The sequence below is a fragment of the Bactrocera dorsalis genome, chromosome 2, assembly GCF_023373825.1.
Source record: "Bactrocera dorsalis isolate Fly_Bdor chromosome 2, ASM2337382v1, whole genome shotgun sequence".
NCBI lineage: Eukaryota > Metazoa > Arthropoda > Insecta > Diptera > Tephritidae > Bactrocera > Bactrocera dorsalis.
Genome location: NC_064304.1, coordinates 25,465,919 through 25,488,621, shown reverse-complemented (window position 1 = coordinate 25,488,621; position 22,703 = coordinate 25,465,919). Strand labels below are relative to the sequence as shown.

General features: G+C 34.8%; 1 protein-coding gene across 1 annotated transcript in view; it reads left to right on the top strand.

Moving 5' to 3' along the window:
* The window catches only part of LOC105231083 (homeobox protein homothorax), a 320,426-nt gene that overhangs the window by 225,627 nt on the left and 72,096 nt on the right, over positions 1 to 22,703 (top strand). The window contains exon 9 of the mRNA XM_049448510.1: positions 14,106 to 14,201. Coding sequence (XP_049304467.1) covers positions 14,106 to 14,201 — 96 coding nt within the window. The remainder of the gene's footprint in view (positions 1 to 14,105; positions 14,202 to 22,703) is intronic.

Genomic DNA, 22,703 nt, shown 5'->3' with positions numbered 1-22,703 from the left:
GCTGGACTGGGTGGGTAGTGAGGCCTGTCTGCAATCGAGTGCCGCGTCGCACACTCCATTTCACGTAACATTAAATCTGTGATTTATTAGGGTCACGTGACCGCCAAACGAACGAAACGCAAGCCGGCGCAGACCAGTGGACAAATGCATAAATGAGTGAGACGAGTGCCTATACACATATGAGACGCTGTAAACGTTGGCATTTTAGGCGTCAACAACGACGTCACTGAGGCAAAGTGACGCGCTCACTTTGGAATATAACATTGAAATAGAAAAAGACAGACGAAACAGATTTTTGCAAAAATTAGAAGCGCATATGGAGCATGTTGCTTTTTTACTGAACTGAAAAATTAAATTCAATAGCCAGACGTTGCTGTTGTGACCAAAGCCAAAAATGTACTTCAGCGCTAACCGCGTCGGCGGCTAATTTGGTAACCACCCAAAATGTATGCAACTGCCGTGCAACAATGTTGGCTGTATCAATACGATAGTTGGTAAATATCATTTCACCGTTTGTTTGCTTATTTTGGTTATTTGGTTGTTTGACTATTTGATTATTTACTCGCTAGTTTGGTCAGCGGAGTGTAAGCGCTCCATTTCGCTAGCTGCTTTCGCATTAGCGCGCTGCAGATAGTAAGTCCGTTGCGTGTTGATAAAAAATCAGCTAAATGCAAGTGTATATATATATGTTTACTGAAATCCACCAAAATATGTGCTGGTGTGCCATAATGGATGGCAGTGCAATGTTTGCTTAGCGAACACTAAGTAACTTTATTAATGAGTGGCAAAAAAACAATATTTCCATTAAGATAAGCGCACATAAAAATCGATATTTTAATTAATGAATAACGGAGCTGGAAAAAATGGCGAAAAAAGTTGTTAAAAGTTATGCAAACCAAATTTTATGAATACTTCCTTGAAGTTAATAATAAAATAAATCATCCGATTAGAATTAAGAATCATTTCAGTAATGGTTCACTTGCATCAGGTTATGTCGTTAGCACAAAAACAACAAATTATCATAAGTGTTTTCACTCATATTCTCAAAATCAGCTGTTTTGCTTTATTTTTGTGCTTCAAAAATTTAGCTTTCAAACATTGCAGGCAACAAAAATCTGTTTTCTGAGTGATAAATAAGTACGAATAAACTTAAAATCATCAAAATGTGTTAATAAAAATTCAATATTTGATAGCACCGATTAAAAAATATTTTCGAAAAAGCAGTCAGCTCCCCAGTAAGGCAGCATTATATAATTGAAATTTGGTTCCGAGTTGAACTAAACGCAATATTAAACAATTATTTTTAAAAAATAATTAGTTAATAATTATAATTTTTAATTAATTAATTGTAATTAATGCAAAAAATATTTACAGAAACATATGAGATACGATTAAAACATTGTTTTAAACAATTAATTAATTAATTTTAATTAATTTAATGCTAATTTTAATTATAATTAATATTTTCTTGCAACAAAAATATAAAACATATAAAATGTTATTAAACATATATTAAAAAAAAAAATAATTAATTAATTTTAATTTTAATTATAATATTTATTTAATAAATTTTTCCTTCCAAAAAAATATATGTATGTATAACTAACTCTATATCTCTATCTAAAAGTAAACACGCTCTGTGGCAATGCCGCAAATCGCAATTCTTAGTAAAATTTTCTTAATCAGTTGAAATATAAGAGAGAGCGCAGCAGAACAGTCATATGTCAGCGACAACTCCTTGGTGCTTTTTGTTGATGCTGTTGGCCTTTTCGGTGGCCTTTCCGCTGGCCCTACTATTCCCCTAGCTTCAGCATATGCTGGACACAACTGTCTGCAAACAATTCCTTGCGCTTCAGTGTCACTGACTTCACTGTTGCTTGCGAATTTCATTTCAATATTTTTTTTATTTCTCACTTTATTGGGTAATTTTTCTGAGAGATCACTTTTTAACGCTTATAAAACTCTGTTGCATGTGTTAAAAAGAAATCACAGAAAAAAAATTACAAAAAAAAAATATGACACAAAAATTACGACCGCCAGTTGTAGTTGATCTCTGCACGATCTGTGATCGTCATGTGTTGTTATCCGTCCGAACGCGCTTGTAAAATGATATGTGCAAGCGACAAAATGTACAAGCTGCTGCAAAAAATAAGAAAGAACTTAAAAAACAACAACATGAGAATGAAAAAAAACGTTGTAAAAGATATGTAAACCAACGCTTGGGATTCTCTCGAAAAATTTGATACGAAAAGTGTGCAAAAGTTGTCGGTTTCAAGCAATGAGCTGACTTTTGCTTTAACTTTGTAATATTGCTTTCAACATAAGTATTTGGTTGTTGTTGTTTTTACTTTGTTTGAATGTGTGGTAGAGATATACAAGCAAATATATACTAAAATAAAATACAGTAGAACTCCAATTATCCGAACTCCGACTATCCGAATCGCCGATTATCCGAATCACAAAAAATTGTCCAAAAAAAGTCTAAGTGCGCTATTATTCTTCCCCCCGCGAAGCCAGTGTTTGCGCGTCAAGTCTTGACTTGACTTGTCTTAACTTGCCGTTGTGCCTACACTGACTTCCCCCGCGGTTGAAGACCGCAAAACAGCTTACATTGACGGAGATGTTTAAAAAACAATGATAGTGCAATATCAAAACGTAGCTTTTATTCTCTCCAATGGCAATTTAAAAAAAAATCCGATTATCCGAATGGGTCCCGGTCCCCATTAATTCGGATAATTGGAGTTCTACTGTATATTGAAAAAAAAATTAATTAATAAAATTTAATATTTTGAGGTCTCAAATATTACCTATAGACCGACCTAAATGAAATATTATGACACTTCCTTGCAAGTTTAGCGCACCATTGCCAGCAAAATATTTTAGCGCACCATTTTTATTACACTCAAAGTAAACTACCGTTAAGTATCTAATAAAACGCGAATTCTTATCAACTAATTTGCACAAACAAACAACAAAAATTAAGCAAACGCTCACACTAAAAGCATATCATATAATGCAGAACTCGTCCGTATGAATACGGTTACTTTTTTGCATTTTGTTGTTGTTACACTTTACTGAGTGCTTTTAGTGTTGTTAATTATTGTATTTTTTGTTGTAATTACCATTGTGATAAGAGCACGCTACGCTGCACACGCTGCGACAAATCGCTTTTACCGGCCTTAGAGTGGGAGCATAGCACACAAGCGGACATTTTCTAAAGCAGCAAAAACTTGGCTGAAAAACAAAAAAAATAGAGTAAAGTAAAGTAAAATAAAATAGAGTGAGAAAAATGCAAAAGGCAACCACGCTGCTGTTTAGATAAAATTGTATTTCGAAAGTGACAGTTGAAATGATTTATCACCATCGCCCGGCCGCATGTCCCAGCAAACAGTCGCGCAAGGGCTAGGTATATGTGTGCACAACAACAACAGCAATAACACCCCACGCGCTAGCAACATTCCAGACGACACTTTGCTTTTGCCAAAGCGTGCGTGTTTCTGTGTATGTGTGTGAGAGCGCGCGCATTTGTTGTAATGGTGGCATTGACAGTCGTGGCAGTCATCAGCGTCGTCACAGCCGCTTCAGCTATCTCTGCATAACGTACACAATATATATACAGTTATGTATATTATCTGAAAGCGCCGTCCGTTCGCGCGTCGGACCATTTGCCTCACCGACTAACTGGAAATGTAACTGTCCGTTGGCGCGTTCGTTCATTTGTCCGTCGCGTTGTCGTTGCATACTGCTATCGTTTGCTATTGCCATTAGTGTACGCGCTTATGACAACAAAAAACAAACAACAACGCGAGCACCCACCCGCCATAATGCGTTCTGCATGCTTGTGCGCTTTTCTGTATGTGTGTGTAAGTGTGTAAGTTATCCATTAAAGCATAGCCTCGCTTGGCCGCCATCGCCTCAAATGTCGCCCCCACTTCCATGGCCTCCATGGCCGCTTGGCTGGCAATGTAAAAGTTGCTGCTGCTGCTGCTGTGCTCCATAGCTGTTGTTGCTGTCATCAAACTTTTTAGCGCAAGTGTTCTCCGACTTGACGCACTAGCGGCGCACAGTGTCTCAGCAGCGCGCGGCGGCTGCCAAGCATTTGTGGAATTTTGTTCTATGCGCGCCGCACTGAGAGAAAAATTTAAATTACTTTTTTCTTGTTCTTGCTGTTCGCTTGAGTTCCATAAAGCCCACTGACGTTGCAGCAAGTCGCAAACGTACACAACAACAACAATAACAACAACCACGGCAGTGTAAAATATCAAGGAAAATCAAGCAGCGCGACAACGGCAGCCACATTTTTCCAATTTTCTATTTGAGTGCAGGGTTCACTTTACGCCGCATTTTTTTTCTGCTACTCCTCGCACACATACAAAAACATAAACACATACATATATGCGCGTTTAATGCTTACTTATGCGCGTGCAAACATTGTGGCAGCTTTGGTTGCAAGCACGTATATGTATGTATATGCCATATAAGCGGCTATGTGTGTGTGCGAATTCGTTATTCGTGTTGGAAATTAAATTTTCTATTCTAAAAGCTAATTTACAAAAGCTGCAAAAGTTGCCCGAGCACATACACACAAACACTTATATTGTCATATTTGTTCTTTTTTCATTTTTTTTGTTCAACTTTATTACTGCAGCTGTGCGTATTCGTTGTTTTTGTTGTACGCTTCTATTCTACAATGCGGTGAAATGATTTACGAGCGTTGAAAAATTCATATCAAAATACAATGAAAACAAAAACCTGCAACTCTAACGAAAATAAAACAGCAGCTACAACAAAAGTTGTACAACAACAAAAAATCAAATGAAAAAAGTATAAGAGTAAACTTCAAATACAAAAATGTTTTATTATAAAACTGAAAAGCTTCCGTGTGCAAACATTCACCCAAATGCGTTCTAACTAAAAGCAAGTTGTTTGCTCAGTAAAGTTTATTATATTTTCATTACTGTGATTTGTGGCATACAATACAATATTTTAAATGATAGCACTCACAATACACACACACACACACAGGCATGTGCTATATTTGCTTAGGCTACTTGTTTTACGTTTTAATTTCGTTTTAGTTGCTTTGATTTCATTACCGCTTCACTGCCGGAAATTGTTGCTATATGCGCTCTTAACAATTTCAGGCGGCAATTAAAAACTTTCATTTGTTGCATTTTGTTTCTGAGCGCTGAAATTGTATTTTATTCTATTATTTTGATTTTAGAAACCAACAATTCTTTTGTTTATAAATATATGTATGTATGTATGACCAGATATGTGTAAATATGTATCGTGTATATTGAATGCAAAGCATATTTAAATTATATCAAAGCAATTTATTTCGTAAAAATATTTTTTTTAATGACTTATTTCAAATAATTTTTCAGAATGTGTACGCTTTTAAGTAATTTTTTTCAAAATGATGACTTTTAATATTGCCTTTGCTATTTTTTGAATGTTTAGCGCAACTTGGAAACTAATTTCTATCGTTTTAGCGTCGTAGAGGTTCTAAGGTTTCTATTCCATCACGTTCACAGAAGACTTATTTGTTTGAGCTCCTGAAATAGTAATTTTTGGGCTCAGTGATATATAATGGCGACAATTTTTTTATTGGTGTTTCTTATAAGAACTGGGTAGCTGTTTTTGAAAGAATTAAATAAACATAGTAAGCCAAGAGCTATCCCTATTTCAGCTCTGAGCAAGGTATATTAAGTTTGTAACACCTAGAAGGAAACTTCGGGGACCTAATAAAGTACTTACATATACGTGTATTTATATAAATAATCCGCGTGACGAACTGAGTAAATTTAGCTTGTTAGTCTGTCTGCATACACGCGAACTAGTCTCTCAGATTTTGAGTTATCGGTCTGAAATCTTCCACGCGTCCTTTTCTGCCCAAAAACTGCTGATTTGTTAGAAACCGCGATATTGACCCCATATATAGCATTGAGCTGCCATACAAGCTGTTTTTTCAAATTCTAGCCTTTGTATGGAAAACTTTTGTATTTGATGAGATATCGTTACGAAATTTGGCAGTTGTTGTTGATACTTTATCCGAAGTTTTATCACCTTAAAATTATAACCCAACGTTTATACTCCTCCCGCCCAGCCGACACGAGGGGCACATCCGCATAAGTCGGAATCAGCCGAGTCATGAGAGAGAGAGAGTTTTTTAAGCGTCGAAATCTAAAACTGCTCAGCTCTAGAAACAAAAGTTTTAATATAGTATTTTTAATTTCGAAAAGTGAATCAGATAAATTAAATGTGCAGGAATAAGAATCAAATTCATGACATATGCGACGGAATAGTTCGTTAAGTTCAAATATTGATCTACAAGATTTCAACAGTAAGGATCTGAACGTCCACGTAAAGCGGACCGGTATATTAAATTGAACTTCAGACAGAAGAAAGGAACTGCTAACTGTTCAATACAGGATTTTTAACAAGAGTATACATAACACCAAGCATTTCTCTGGGACTAATAAGTGTAGGTAGAAAACTTGTTTGTTTGAGCTCTTAGAATTTGATTTTTTGGTTCTCGAAATATATTAGTTCAACTACTTTTCCTTAATAAAGTATCCATTATAAGAAATGGGTAGTCATTTATACCCGAAATCACAAAATACTCCAATAGCTATTGATAGGCTTACATTTTTTTTTTCTTATTTTAACAACTTTCTGATTAATTGTCGAGTGGTCGAGAGGCCCAAAACCTTATTGTCTAGAAGAAATTCCGCTTTATACATAAATCGATATTTCAGACTTCAGTATATATTTTTGTAAATTTCAGTAAATATTTTTATGAAATGTCGTATATATTTTCATACTAATAGTAAGTTAATACAATCAATTTTGTTTCTGAAAAAATTAACTTTCACTGGAGCAAAAACTAAAAACTTATTAGTAAAGGCATGGAATTTGAGCTGGAAAACTCTGGAAAGGACACCTCCGGCTTGCTCGATTTTTGATATATACTAAAATTATTTAATTTCTTTACTTAATGAGCAAGTGGTTTAAAAATTAATATTTATTTAAATTTTTGATAATTAATTACATTTTTGATAATTAATTAAATTGTTGAAAATTAAATTCGTTCGAGCAAAGGTTGAATTGTTATAGAAAAAATGCTTAGAATTCGAGCAGAAAATCTCTTAAAAGGATACAAGCAATTTACTTAATTTTTGAAATATTAAGTTCAAATTGTCTAATTTTTCTTTTTTTCATCAAAAGAAAGTTATGAGCCTTAGCTTTAGAAATTTTAGCTTTTTTAAATATTAGAAAACTACTGAAAATTAAAATTTCGGTCCCAAAAACATACATATCGCTGAATAAAATTTGAATTCTCAAATAAAATTTCCGAAATTCAACTTTAGTGTTCAGCTGTGTAAACGAAGAGGTCGCAAACCATATATAATATGTACATCTTAAGACTCCAGAATATGTATATTAAACAAAATTATTTGCATTTTCAATTTTGAAAAGTACTATACACATATATTTCTATCTAATATTGATAGTTCAAAATAAAAAAACAAAAACGAGATATGTCCTTAAAAAATATTTTATTGCTTCAATATATAGTTTCATTATATATATTCACCCCCGTTGCTATGCAAATTATTACAAAAAATCGCGAACAGTTTGAAACAAAGAAATTGGTTTTAGCGACGGCAAAAGCAGCGAGCAGCCGTCACACAAAATAGTAAAAATCAGGCAAAGCGAACTCTGTTAAAAAATAATTTAATTAAAATGTGAAAAAGTGCTGCATACAATAAGAACAAAAAAGCTGATAAAGACTTTAATATGACAACACAAAACATTAATATTTCTTATACCACGCTTCAGTTAGCATTTTTAACATTTTACGAACATTTTATTTCTAATTTTCATATTTTAAAATTCTTAAGTTTTTTAAGATCAAAATTTGTTGATTTTCTTTTATATGAAATACACAATTACTCAGTTAAAGGCATAAAGCGAAGAGCATTGCGCCTAAAACGGCAACATCCAAGGCAAAAAAGTTGAATGAAATTCAGAACAGACTCTCTTTGCCGCAGGCACAAGTCAATTTTCAAACGACTGTCAAATGAATGAAATGTAAGTGCAATAACTCAGCTGCACCGATGATGAAAAAACGAAAATGCAACAAACTTAATGAAGTTACTGACATTAGTACTTAATACTTACTAATTTAGCGCATTTACAAAACGCACAAAATTTCAAAAATGTATGCAACATGAATAATATTGTCAGCTCTTATTTATGAGTTGTATTTCGCAGATACATTTTTCGGTCGTTTGCTACGCTGCAGATAAATTCGCTGTATTCGCTGCAAAAGCAAGTTCAACTTACGATATTACTTGCGCTAAGTGAGAGCATTTACGATATGTGACTAAATGCTGGCGCTCAAAACTGTTTGTACGTGTGTGTGTTACGTTGAGTGAGTGAGCGTAAGAATGCCAGAGGGGAAATTTCGCGCCACTCAAACGTGTGAGCCATACAAGCGCACAATCGAAGTGCTGCAAGGGAGCGCTTGTCGCTCTCGCAGCGACAAAAACAAACTCGCTGCGCCAGACAAAAACTAATTCGCCGTACGCTCTTACTCGCTCTGTCCGGAAAATGAATATTTTTGGTGAGCGTGCAAATGAATGAATTGTTAAATGACACTCTATCAACGCCACCTTCGCGCTACTACCGCTAGCAACAACAAGAACAACAACAGGAATATTACTATCGCACCACCCAGATATGGCGTATGCGCTCCAACGCCCTGCCCAACGGCGCGCGGCAGTAGCGCGGTGGCATTTAGCCATGTGCTGAAGTCGTCGCCATTTCAGCGACGCGCTAGCTGACTTTAGCGTGCGCCATATATGAACGAATGTTGAAAATGCGACGGCCACAAACGTAGAATCATTAAAGAAATTATAAAGATTTATGTGCGAAAAAAGTCTGCGCGCAGAGATTGTTGCTATTGCCACAACTTTTATTGCTATAATTTTTGTTGTTGTACCAAAGCACACACGCACACACTCTCACTTCACACTTACACGCACAGTAGACACCGTCGAAGTCTATTAATTTTTCCAAAATTTTTATTACACTTTTGTGACGGCAGCGCGCGTTGTGTCTTGGGTAATGATTTCAGCTGGCACAGACACGCTCACTAAGTCATTTCGGCGGGCATTGGGCGACAGTCGGTGCGTCATTCAGTGGGTTAGTTAGACTAGCTAACAGCTACTTACTTATTGTTGTGGCACAAAAAAAAATAATGAAAAATGCACGCAGCTGCCACGCTAAGCGCGAATTGTAGCGCGGCATAGCAGTACGCACATACATACATACATATTTATATACATAGAAACTTGGTCGCATTAGGCGCAATGGAAACCACAGCGGCGCGTCGGCGGCAACGCGTCAAGTGTCACAATTTGTTGATTTTTTATGATTTTTATGTTGATTTTATGTCTGCGCGTTTGGCAACAGGAAGCCGCTAACAAAAGCAATGTGTACTAATAATACAATAAAATAATAAAATATGTGGCATAAAATTTTGGTGCGTTCTTTTATAACTTAGCGTAAGTGTTCGTGTGTTTGTATATGTGTGTGTGTGATTGTTGGGGTGGTAAAATTGTGGCGGACGCAATTACTAATTTTTATGCGTTCACAGGTTGATTTTTATAGGCTTGTGCACACACACACACATTCACACATATTTCATGGTAAATTTGCTATCAGTGCTCATTGTTTCACCTTTGACTATATAAATACAAATAAACTGAGATTTTGCGATTTTGTTTTATGTCTTTTGTTTTCTTAACGCTTTAATAGATTTTTTGTAGCTTAATTAAATGCTCTGGGACTTACAGAAATGAGCGCTCATTGTTTTCAAAGCTAAATTTTATGTCTTCAGACATAAATGTGCTGGTTTTATGCTCAAAACATGTTCAAATGTTTGATTGCGTGTGGAGAAATTATGTGTATTTATTAGTTCTAATTGGATTTTTGGGGACATTCGCATTAATTAAAAAAATATATGGGAGTTGGAGATATTTTTAAGTGTATTTTATATACAATATTCATATATAAACATTTAAAGCCTATATAAAAATAAATGAGCAATAAAAAAATTGAAAGATTTTTTAAAAACGTTAAAAACACTAAGAAATTACCCATGAAATGATAAAAAAAAAATATTTTTCTTAGAAAATTCAACTCTCTGTGGTACTCAATTTGAGAGATTGCGATGCTTTTATGCGCTGTAAAATTTTAATTAAATAAATTAAAGTTTAAAAATGCGTATAAATGCTTTTAAAATGGCTTTTAATTAAAAAATTATAAAATTTAATTTTAATTTTTTAAATTAATTGCTTGAAAGACAATAATTTATGACTATATAGTCTTTTACAGTAAGTTGATGCTTCTAAAAGAATTTTAATTGATTTAATGAGATATATGTATTTGGTATAAAAAATTTAATTTCTTTCAGAAATAATTAACCAAAAAATTAAATTGACTAATTTAAGCTATAAAAAGCGTGTAAAATTAGTAAATTTTGTATCACTGCTTCTTCTAGAGACTCAAGAAAAATTTTCCATTTGGAAAAAAGGCTTGTTTTTACTTTATTTCGAATAACTATTACTAAAAAACTTAAAAAAACGATTTTTTTTCTAGATTATATGCCCAAACTACCCTAATTTATCACCATTTCGGCTTTTCACAAGGCCTTTTGCGCAAAAAAAGTTAGTTCAATAATTTTAAAAAATATACTCTTTAGAAAATAGCCTTTTTCTTTAAATATGTGTGTGAATATTTATAATTAAAAAACAAAAAAAAATCTGATTTTTGCGCCTATCAAGTTTATGATTCTGTTCAACAAAAAAAGAACCCATTATGACCAAATTTGAGTGTTTTGTTTCATTTTAAAGCTCACTTACATATGTAAGAGTGACCGCCTTAATAATATTATTGTATTATTAAGAGCTTTGTGTTAGTAGAATAAAAAAACTTAAATTATTTAAATTTAAAATTTATGAAAATAAATTGGAAAATATTTATGAAAAAAATATACAGCAGCATCAATAGAGATGACTTGATTTTGATTTAGCTTTATTGACACGATCTTTATTTCCAATAAGACGGAGCGCCGCCACATGTTTCCCGTCTAAACATAGACACATTGAATCTTAGAAAAACATTTAAATCTTAGAAAAACATAGTAGTACGCGCACATTAAACAACTAGCTTCACTTAACTTTATAGCACAAGCTTCAGTAATTACACACTTTAAAGTAAAATAAAAGTTGTGCCTTGTAGCGCTAACAACTACCCACACCCGCTCACGTATTGCATATTCATAAAAAGTATACGTAAATAAACACCCCACAAAAATGTCCTTAAAACGCATTACGCCCAAGAAAATTGGCCATTAAGGCGCGCTATGCCGGCAGCCCGACTGCAGCAAGTTAGGGTGACAAAGTCGTGCCACGAAAAAAAAACTTTAAAAATGAAAAAAAAAATCTTTCAAGACTGAGTAGCAGCGCACTCGCTTGCAAATTAAACAAAGGTGCGACCATAATTCGAAAATTGCGGCAAAAAATGTGCGCCGGAAATGCAAATCCCCACCACCGACGGCTTTTCGCCAAGGCAGCGCCAGCGCCCACACTAACGCGAAGTTGCGCTGAGGAAATTGCTGTGATATGGCATTAAATTTTTCCACCACAACTTCAATTTAAATTTCATTTATTTTTTGCTTTGTTGAGTTTTAAGAACACATGAAATTCGAAACTCAATTTTTTTTTTTTGTGCACTCACTATCAGCAGCAAGAACGCACGCTGTTGTTGTTTATACTACGCTTTGAATTTTCCATTGTCTTTATGGCAATTGCAGCTAATAAAGTAAATTATTATTAGCGCTTCATTGCCTGGCATGGCTTTATTCGGCTGACGCCTGACTGCCTGCCTGCCTGCCGCAAGTAGTGTGTATATTTCTTAGGCGCTGGCAACAATTTTGCTGATTACATTCTTTTCCTTTTCACTTTTTTATGGACTTTTTTTTCTTGCTACCGCTGCTCTATGACACCTTAACCACTGTAGTGGCTATAACATTGACAAAAATTGCATATTAAGACAGTTAGCTGGGCGTAACATCGTGAGGGCGTTGTGGTGCAAGTCTTGTGCGGTGCGTGTGGGTAGTGTTTACAGGGTGGTGGCATGCAAAATGTTGGCAAATGTTTGAATGGTTCATTTTGAAAAGTTAATGGAAATATGAAATTTTTATTAATGTCTTCTTGTTAGTCAACAGGGAATCGTTTCGACAGAGAGATGTTTACTTTTGCGCTTTAGTGCATTTGAAATGCCATCGCAGGCGTTTTAATGCATTACAAAGTGTACTTAAAATTAGCTTTATTAATAAAGATTTATTTTATGTTTATGCAAATGTTTCGGTTTTGTTTTCTGAGACACTTTGGAAGCGTAGCAAGCATTATATAATTTTGTAATTGTGATAAAGTTGTGTATTAAAGTAAAGGAAAAGTAGTGATACTAAAAAATAATAAGATTCGTTATTTCAAATATAAAATAAAATAGGAAAATTAGAATTTTGAACAATATAAATTTGTTTACATATTTGAGTCACAGTTTTCATATCAAAATTATGAAGTTTTTTGAAATTAATGCTGTCTAAATTTAGCCACTTAGTGCTTCCAAGTAAATTCTGAACGTAAAAAAGTATAAAATAAAAGAAATTACATTTAAGAGGTTACATTGTTTTGGCGTGTCTCAAATAATCGAATTTATTTTTATTGTCTTATTAAACTCTGCAACACCTCTAGAATATTATCTTCATTTTTTAAGCTGATCCGACTAATTGTTTTGGAGATACAGCCTTGAGAACTTGTGCGCTCGAAGCTAGCAAGGCTAAGTGCGCCATCTCTAAAAGCATTTATTTACTTGAGGAAACCTTTGTAAACCCTTAGAGCATATATAAAAGTATTGAGAAATAAAAAATAAAATTTTTAAATACTTTTCTGAAGCTCTAATCACTAAAAAATCACATTTGAAATAATACATAAAAATGAAATAATAAATAAAAAACTCGTTTTCCTTGAAATAATAAAAAAAATAAAATTAGCTTTCCTTTCAATAATAAAAAATTCATTTAAACCTTCAACTGTCGAAAAACTAATAAAAAATCACTCACTGATATCAAAGATATCAAAACTCGGTTACATATTGATGACAACCACTGTTACTAAGTTCTCTATAAGCCTCTTCACACAAATATATTTTATTTATAGCGCATATCTAGATCTGCTTCCATATCTCACCGACCATATATCCGATAAACAGTTATATATTAATAAATATATAAAGAAATATTACAGTTCCAAATTGCTACAAGCCTTGTCTTAAGCCCCAAATAATACATTGTAAATCTATGAGCTTTAGAGGAACATCGAAAATTTCTACGAGCGCAGGTGGGGTAAACCCTGGTCAAAATAAAATAGTTTTACTCACCAATAAAATATATTTATAGGAAATAAGACATATGTCGTAAGAGTATTAAAAGCATTAAGCGCACGTATGCACTAGTATATACTTCTATATATGTACATATGTATATACATACATACCTAGCTAGCAGCAAATATGAAATGCGCGTGAGGTGATATGTTAAGTCCGCTGGTTTAATGTTAAGTTGACAAGTGTTACAAATATGTTTTACTTCTTGGTAGTTTTCTATCAAATTTGATACAAAGAATGTTATTATTGAAGACATGAGGCTCTATTTGTATATTTTGTGTATACTGTGTATACATATGTATATGTAAAGCTACTACTATATATGTATGTATATAATGCTATATAAAAAAGCGTCCCAATAGTTAAGCACGGGTAGCTGCAACTTTCTTTCCTGCTTACTCTATAATAATTTTCTGTTTATATATCACTTATTTTGATTTTTGCTTTCTTTTCTGAAAATTATTTTCTCCAAATTTTTATGTTTTTTATTTATTTAATTTTAAATGATTTATATTTATGTTACTTTTACAGTTTGTACTTGACTTTTGCTAATAAGCGGCTTTTCTATTCATAAAAAATTTCAGGTCGATGGTGTCGAAGAGAATGGTCATCACCTGCCGATGCTAGAAATGCAGATCCCTCAAGGCGATTATACTCCTCAGTCTTCCTCGGCAGTCCTGGTGAGTAATAAAAATTAAATATATTTCAGTATTTTATGATAAAATGTACATTAAGCGACGTGGCTTGTCACACTAAGTCATGACTTTGGGCTTTATGCACTTTTCTACACTAACGGCGACAATAAACGAACTTTCTTGGGTATTGAAATCAATATTCAACAATGACGTGCGGGACGATATCAGAGAATTCTTTAAACTCTCATTGAAGACCCAAGTTAACTGATTTTTAAATTTCGTAGAGCCAGTGAGCATAACAGTATATAATGTATAATTTTGCAAAATAGTATGGAAATCAAAGTCTTTAAAGCACAGCTTGAGAACAAATATTTTTAAATGTTAGCTTTTTTCATATAAAACTTTTGAACGTACAACTTAAATATAAAAAATTCTATTATGTTGCGAAAAAGCAAACAAAATATCGAAAAAAATGTTAAAGAAAAAAATTAAAAAAAAAATCATTAAAATAATACCAAAGATAATTTGCAAGCTACTCGTCATAGCATGTTCTCAAAAGCCAATTACACAAAAATTGAAAATTCTACAATTTTTGTTTGAGTTGATGAGCTGCGGACTTAGCAGGACAGACAAGTAAAGCAAATGTAACGAACAAAAACGATAAAAAAAGAAAGAAAAAAGGACTTGATGTAACGGTAGAGGACAGCTAGAAGAAAGGGCACAGCTGCTTAGATTGAAAGCTTTCTTTCTACATACATAGATAAGGAGGACGTTGAAGTAGAAGTGATTCATTTGCGGTAGAAACCAGATATCGCAGGGAGTTAGAATTTCTGATGCAAAGCATCAAAAATACGCAGGAGATGATGCATTAGGAATATCCGGGTATTGGCTGCAGCTTTTCATGCACACAAACCTACATTGCATTGACAACAAGAGACACCCTGAATTTGAATGCGTAGAGCAAGGAAACAGGCGCTATATTGAAGCGTATGTATAAGAGGTATAAAGCAAAAAACAAAAAAACGGCAGAAAACTTCAAAGCAATGAACAAAGAATGCAACGGCAATTGAATGCCGTTGATATAAGAACCACATTCACTGCTGCCACGAACCGTAGCCATATAGCCACTGACAACGCTAACCAATGCTGAAGCTGATACCGATGCCGATGCTGAGGATAATGATGAAGTCGGTAGACCAGTCAGACAGTCAGCTAAGCGAGCCTCGGGCTATGGCAAGCCATTCAAAGGCACACTAATCCAACTATAGTGTACCGGCTGCTGCCGCATGCCACATACCACATACATATTACATGTATGTCTACTACAGAATGTTAACGCATCATCTTGCAGGCTTTGCAGACCCCAAAGAACAAAAGCACAAAACAAGTTGATGGAGTTAGCACTAGGAGAAGGAAGTGCGCTGACGCTAACGTCGGTAGTGAGGCTGCTGCTGTTTCTGCTGCTGCTGTTGAGACTATGCGGTGCATTTTCTGTTATTGCTGGGGATGCTGGTGGTTACGGGTTTAACCGTGGCAGCAGCTGAAGCAGCGGGAAATGAGCTTCTCAAACTCATTTGTGGTATGCATGTCGTAGACGTTGTAGAACAGTTGATAGAACATGCCTGGCGTCCCAGCTGCCGCATTGCCAACTCACCGGCTTCAATAGCCTCGCATGCCACTGCATTGTTGTTAGCTGGCTGGCTGGCTGGTTGGCTGACTGGTCGGTTGGCGCGAAATGGCTGCCACACAACTTACGCGCATGTGGAGTAAGCGCATGTATGCAAGTAGTTGGTATGTGGTGGCAGCGCCAGTTGCCACATGTGGTCGGCATGTAACTGAGTTAGTAAGAAAGTAAGTAGTAGATACATCAACTTGCCGGCAAATAGCGCAGGCATAGAGATGGTTTTGAACGATGCTCGATGGATGGATAGTTGCCTAGCAAGGCGCTCGAAGACAGTGGCGAACGGACTTGAAAGAAATGTGGTGGGGCAGTGTAGGCGGTGTAGTTCCCGCAACAACAAGCAATGGTGTGTCGTCTATGAGAGTTTGTAGTTATCTAGTTGCAAGTGTGTGTATGTGTGTGTGTTTGTGGCAAGTGCGTGCACAATTGTGGGTAATGAAGGTTGGCGCATGAGCGCTTAGGCGGAATGCTAGGGATTGATGGCTGCTGAGGCTACTATGGCCGAGAGCCAACAGCAGCAGGTTAGCAGGCGGAAATTGCATTGTTGAATGATATTTACGCGTCGCATAACGCAAAAGTTGAGGCCGGAAAAAACGGCAGCAGCAGCGTTGGTGCAGCAACGACTCAGGCGAGCACCCAAGCACTCAAGCACCCAAACGGAATGTACTAAAAGTGTTTGCTATGAAAAAGAGTGAAAGGACTAGAGCAATGTTGGGCATGGTAGAGGCATGCTCACACATTTATTTGTTTTTGTATGTACGTGTCTGGCAACGCAAATCTGTGGTCTATATTATTTTCCATTGTGCGCCATCATACTTTGCATTCTTCGGCTTGTAGAGCAACGCAGTCTTCGGTAATGCCCGTGTTTATTTATTTATCGATAGTTCGTCTGACGCTTCCTTAAAGTTTTGATTTGCAGCTTTAGAATTAAAATTATTTCCAACACACAGGCGTGTATAAATCCTTTTTTTCGCTTTGCAGGACACATTATCGGAGGTGAGTCTGATTTTACTGGACAACTTGGTTAGATTTGTAAGGGAACTGACAGTTCAGATTGATGATTTTGGTTGAGTGAGTGTTTTAAATTGTGGTCTTTACTGCCATAATATTACCATAAAAGGGATTTTACTTCGATTTTTTGCTATTTAAGGCATCGGTGTTGCATCGTTTATATGCCTATGTATAATGCAAGTTGTCATTACTTTTCTATTAATACCAAAATCAATATTCCTCAAATAGTTTGATTGCTGAAAATTCCTCAAAACAACAACAAAAGCCATTGTTTGTATATCAGAAGTACCCAACACAAATATATCTCACCGTCAACATCAAGTAATTTGCTTAGATCATCTTACCTAATGCATTACACTTATTGTTGTTGCATTTTATGCGCGTCGCTGCTCTAAGCCAATTCGTTAAACTCAATTTGCAAATCATTTTTCCATAGAAAGCCAATTCAAGCGCAACCACAATCAGTCTGCCGCGTCTTCCACAACGAGCATGCGCAACATTCGTTTGAGCCATGCTTTCAAAGACCATGTTGCAACCTACAAAGTAATGAGAACTCAAGCGAAGGTCTGTGATCACTACGAAGCGTAAAAGGCTCAAAAGTTAAAGCAAAATGTAGCAAAAACGAAAATTATAAATAAAACCAATCAAGAAATGCGAAATGCGCAAGAATTCCAGACTTTTGTGCGCGGTATGGAAATTTGTGGCACTTCACCGTCATTTGCGTACGCTAAGTTGTTGTATTTATTTATTTTTTTATTACTACCTTACTGCCTTACCTTATGTTAGCTAAACCCAAGTTTGTTAGTAAAGGTTTGCTGAGTGCCAAATTCAGTCAAAGGAAACAAAAGTTGGTTGTTGATGACCTTGGTGCGACAGTAACAGCCAAAATAAGTAAACAACCGATGCCACAACGACAATAGTAATGATTTTCTTTGAAATACACGCTTCAACAACAATAAGCTTTAGACCGCGGCACCGTGTCTACGGATACCGTTTGCTTAAGCTTCATTTTTTTCGCTTTATTTTTGGTTGTTGCTTGTACTTCCACATAGTGTTTATGACGAAGGTAGTTGCTACAGGGTTTGAGCGCATGTCTCCTAGTAAATTGGTGTATTTACTCTATATAAAATAGTATAACAGTGCTTTGTGGCGCAGTCGCGCGCTGAATTCACTAACTCAAACGCTTTGACTCGTGAGCCAGCGGTCAATTATTTCGATTCCACTGCTGTTGTAACATCACGCTGTCGTCATTTCTAAGCGCTCAGCTCACCAGCCATCCTTATACCGAAGATCTATCGTTTTATATCGCCGACAGCTTGTCTATCGTCTTTGCCATCCGTCTGCTCAACTGTTGTTTAATCTACATTTGCTGTCTTCAAACGATCACTTTACCGCTACGTTTTTCAAATGCGCTGTCTTCACGAACACGTGTTGTAGTGCTTTTATTCTTCTGTGGATCTGCTGGCGGCGTCACTGCCATTCGATCTCGATCGATTTTCGAACGTGGTGTAATAACACTAAATTGTTGCTGATTATCCTTTTGGCGGTTCCGTACAATCCATCGATACAACGATCTCGCTGTCTGTCCCACAACTACCAACACCATCGCGTACATTGCTTTAGCCAGTGCCGCCATTGGTTTGCAGCGTACGAAGAAAAGAATGTAATGTCTTTTACCGTTCTTACGCGATTTTTCGCGCAAAATCTTTATATTACACCCCGCACGCCCGCGTTCGATCTGCTTTTCGATCGTTAGCTTTATGCATTGCCAGCCAAGCAGTCAGCCAGCTCGTTTGCATATTGAAAGCAACTCAGACGCGGCGCGGTCGACCCGCGCGCAGCCGCTTTTGCACTGGTAGTGGTGGCGTGCCACAAGCAAGCGATCACCATTGTGCGCCTCTGCCTTGCTGCCATGTGCACATATACAATTTTTTAAATTTTGTTGCCGCTTGCCACTTTTTGCCAAGTCATTTGCTGCTTCATCGCTGTTCCGCGTATAAGGAAAATGGCGTTACGGCTGCTGGCGCGCAAAGAAAGATGCAAAACTGCCAGCAAATTTTGTCTGCCACATACATACATACATACATATGTATATGGCCGGTAAGCATCGGTTGGTACCGCTGCATGCTGCATGCCACTTGCATGTAGAACTATTTTGCATACCATACGGTCGGGCTGCTTATGCACCACACCACTGTTATTCTTACAATTCGGCATTGCGCTTTAGTGGTTTTCTATTTTTTACACTTTTTCGCAACTATTTTTTCTGGCTTTCGTGCACTTTGGCTTGAATTTGAATGAAATCAAGCAAAAATCAAAGCACTTCTGCCGCCTGCACTGACATGCTGTTACACAAGCCAAATACAAACATACATATATGCATGCAAGTGTGTGGATGTGTGAGGCTGCATGGAGTAAGCACAAAGGTATACTTATATATGTATGTATATATATTCTTCTGTATAACCGTATGTATGTTTGTTTGTGAACGGCACTTATCAGCGCACGTTGCGATTGTGTTTAGCGAATCACTTACAGCGCAAATCTCAATGCGATTGCTTTGAGAATGCAAAATCAGCAATACATACATATGTACATAGAACAGTTGTATGAATGCTTGTAAGTATGTAGCTACAAATGGGCAGTTGCCGCACACATATGCCGACAATAGCAAAGCATTTAAAGTTGTACTCAGAGATGCAAAGCGTTGCTCGCGCGTGTGCCGCTTCAGTGATCAGTCTCAACAGCATCAAACAAAGCGGCAAAGTCGCTGCATTTCCACCATTCACACACATGCGCACACATACACACAATGATTTTACTGATATTCTAAGCTTTGCTGGCATTTTTATCGATTTTTTTTCATTTTCGTAGCGCTTATATTTGCATCGTCATTCATGTTTTGCATGTTGTTGTTATAGTGTCGAAATGAAACGCTTCACTTGAGCGTTCTTCCAGCGCTTTGTCGGCATTTCGCCGCCATGGCAGCATACAAAAAGGCACAAATATGCCGCATATATAGTTAAACTTGTTAAATAAGACAAAAGTTTGCATTGAAAATATATAGCAATAATATATGGCAACCTCTGTTTGTTGCTGTGTTTGCGCTGCGAAATTGATTGACGTCGCTGAACGTAATGTTAACACTCTCAAAGCTGTCAAGACATTCCAATAGCCGCTTTTGTGCCAAAGAAAAGCGTTTTTTGTGCGCGAAAAACGGTGAAAGCCGCTTAATTAACGGTGCACACCGCGCGCCGCGCCCACCTTTATGTCCGCACGCGGAAATACGCTTTTCGCTGCTCGCCACTGTATTGCAATAAATTCGAATTAATTTAAATTTAAAGTAATTTCTTGCTCTTACGTACATATTTACAATTGCAATTTATTCCATTGTCTCCATTGAAATGTATTTTACTTGTCTGCCGCCCACTTGCTGTGTGCTGAAATGTTAAATGGCAAGATTTTTGGCATTTCCTACCACGACGGCCTGCAAATTAGCCGCACACACGTCCATAAGTATGCTTATTGTATGCTAACATGTGTAGTGGCGTGTTTTTTGCTTTATTTTCGCGAAATTTCAATATCACAAAGCACACTTTGCACTTGTTGGTGTGCTGGCAATGCAACAGCGAACGCCAACGGCCATCATTTCCGTTCTGTAATGAGTTTTTGAATTCCTTAACCTGGGCAGTGCTGAGCAAAAAATTGGAAGCTTTCAAAAGTTGAGTTTGCTTTGTGAGGCAGAACGAATTTGAATTGCACACACAACACACAGACAAAAAAAAAGAAACGAAAAACAAAATATAATTAAAAATAATAAAATAATTTAAAATTTTAATTCTGGAAATAAGTGAGTTTTGAAACAAATAACATATATGTATTGGTGCAAGTGTATTGAAGTTGCATGTAAAACACAAAACGGTTTCGCATTTCAAGTCAATATTACTCATTCAAGACAAGATTAATGTCGTGTAATTAAGTTGCACATGCACAAAGTGGAGATGCTAGAGATAAGAAAGCAGCACAAACAGAGATAAGTACATACTTATGTATGATATAGGCAGTAGAAGCAATGATGAAAACAAAGCAATTTTAGTTTGAGAAAGTTTGAGAAGCAAATTGAAGCATTTTTAATTTTTTTTTTCATTGAACTTAAATAAACATTTTATTTTAATGTTTTTTTTTTTAGTTTATTATTTTTAATTTTTTTTTATTTTTATTTTTTTTTACTTATTTCAAATATATTTTTTATATTTATTTCAAAAAATTTTTTTTTTAATATTTTCAGAAGTTTTTTTCATAAGGAAATAAAATTCTATTTGAGAAATTTCGAAGAAAAAAAAAATTTGTGAAGAAAATATTTAAAAGAATTTAATTTAATTAAATTTAATTTACCAATTAAATTATTTTTAATTTTTTTTTTAAATAAATTTAAATAAAAAAATATTTTTTAATTAATTTTAAATGTTTACATTTTTTTAGTTTTTGGATTTTTTTTTTAATTTTTTTGTTTTTATTTTTTTTTGAAATTTCTTTAAGATTTTTATTTTTTTAAATATTATTTTTTATTTGTTTTTTTTTTTTTTTAGTCATTCTTGCTTTCGAATTTGTCTTGCTTTTGTTTGCATTTTTAAATTTTTTAATGTTTTATTTTTAACTTTTAATTTAATTTAAACAAACATTTTTTTAAATTTAATTTTTAAATGTTTATTATTTCAAAATTTTATGTTTTTTGAAGAAAATCAATCATAATTTGAGAATTTGTAGAGACAACAAAATTATAATAGAAAAATTTAAAAGAACTAAATATTTTCCAATTAAATTATTTTTGAACATCATTTCATTTTATAATTTTTTTAAATTAAATTTAAATAAAAAAAATATTTTTTAAATAATATTTAAATGCTTAATTTTTATTTGTTTTTTTTCCCATAATTATTATTTATTTTAATTGTTTTCTTTTTAATATTTTTACTTATAATTATAATTTATTTTAACTGGTTTTTCCTGATTTTTTTTTTTTTTTGAATTTTCTTTAATAGTGTAAAGTTTAAAACTGTGTAAAAAAATATTTGATATATTTTTAAAATTTTTCTCAATCTTCTTTTAACGCAATGTGTTTATTTTTTTCCAATTTTATTTGAATTTTTTGTTTTTACTTTTAAAATTTTTTTTTATTAAAAATTACCACAAATAAAAAATCTGTTTTGGATTTAATTTCCAACTGTATCGTTTTTAACATTCTTTTTTAATATTCTTCTTTAATGTTTAATAATTTTGAATATATATATATGTATATTACATACATATATTCGTTCTTATTTTCAATTAAAATTTGATTTTTAAATATTTTTTTTACACTCACCTCTAATTCCATATGGCGCAGAGTGAGAAGAAGAAGTATTCTTTCTCTAGAAAAAGCTTTCTCACGCATTTACATTAACCATTAATGGCGACGCGTTGAACCCAGTTTCAAGGCTGTTTCAAAGCTTGCAATGACCTTCCAGCACAATAACAATAACAACAAAGTATTATTTATATACATTTATGTATATAATGATATGACAAATAGAATGTGGAGACATTTGCGGCTACTGAAATTGGCATACCCGATTTCGCAAATAACCGAAAAGAGCTGAGAAATTACAAAAAGTACAAAAAAATAACAAAAGCACAATAAACATCAAAATTCGCTACCAAAACCGAATGCGCACATCGCGACAGTTGTCGTCAAACCGATTTTGCATACCAATTTTTCGCCAAAGCGAATTGCGCCGATGCAGCGTGCATTTTAAATTTGCGGCATGCAACGGACGTGCTGCACCAGCAGCGAGCGCTACCAAAAACCATGTACA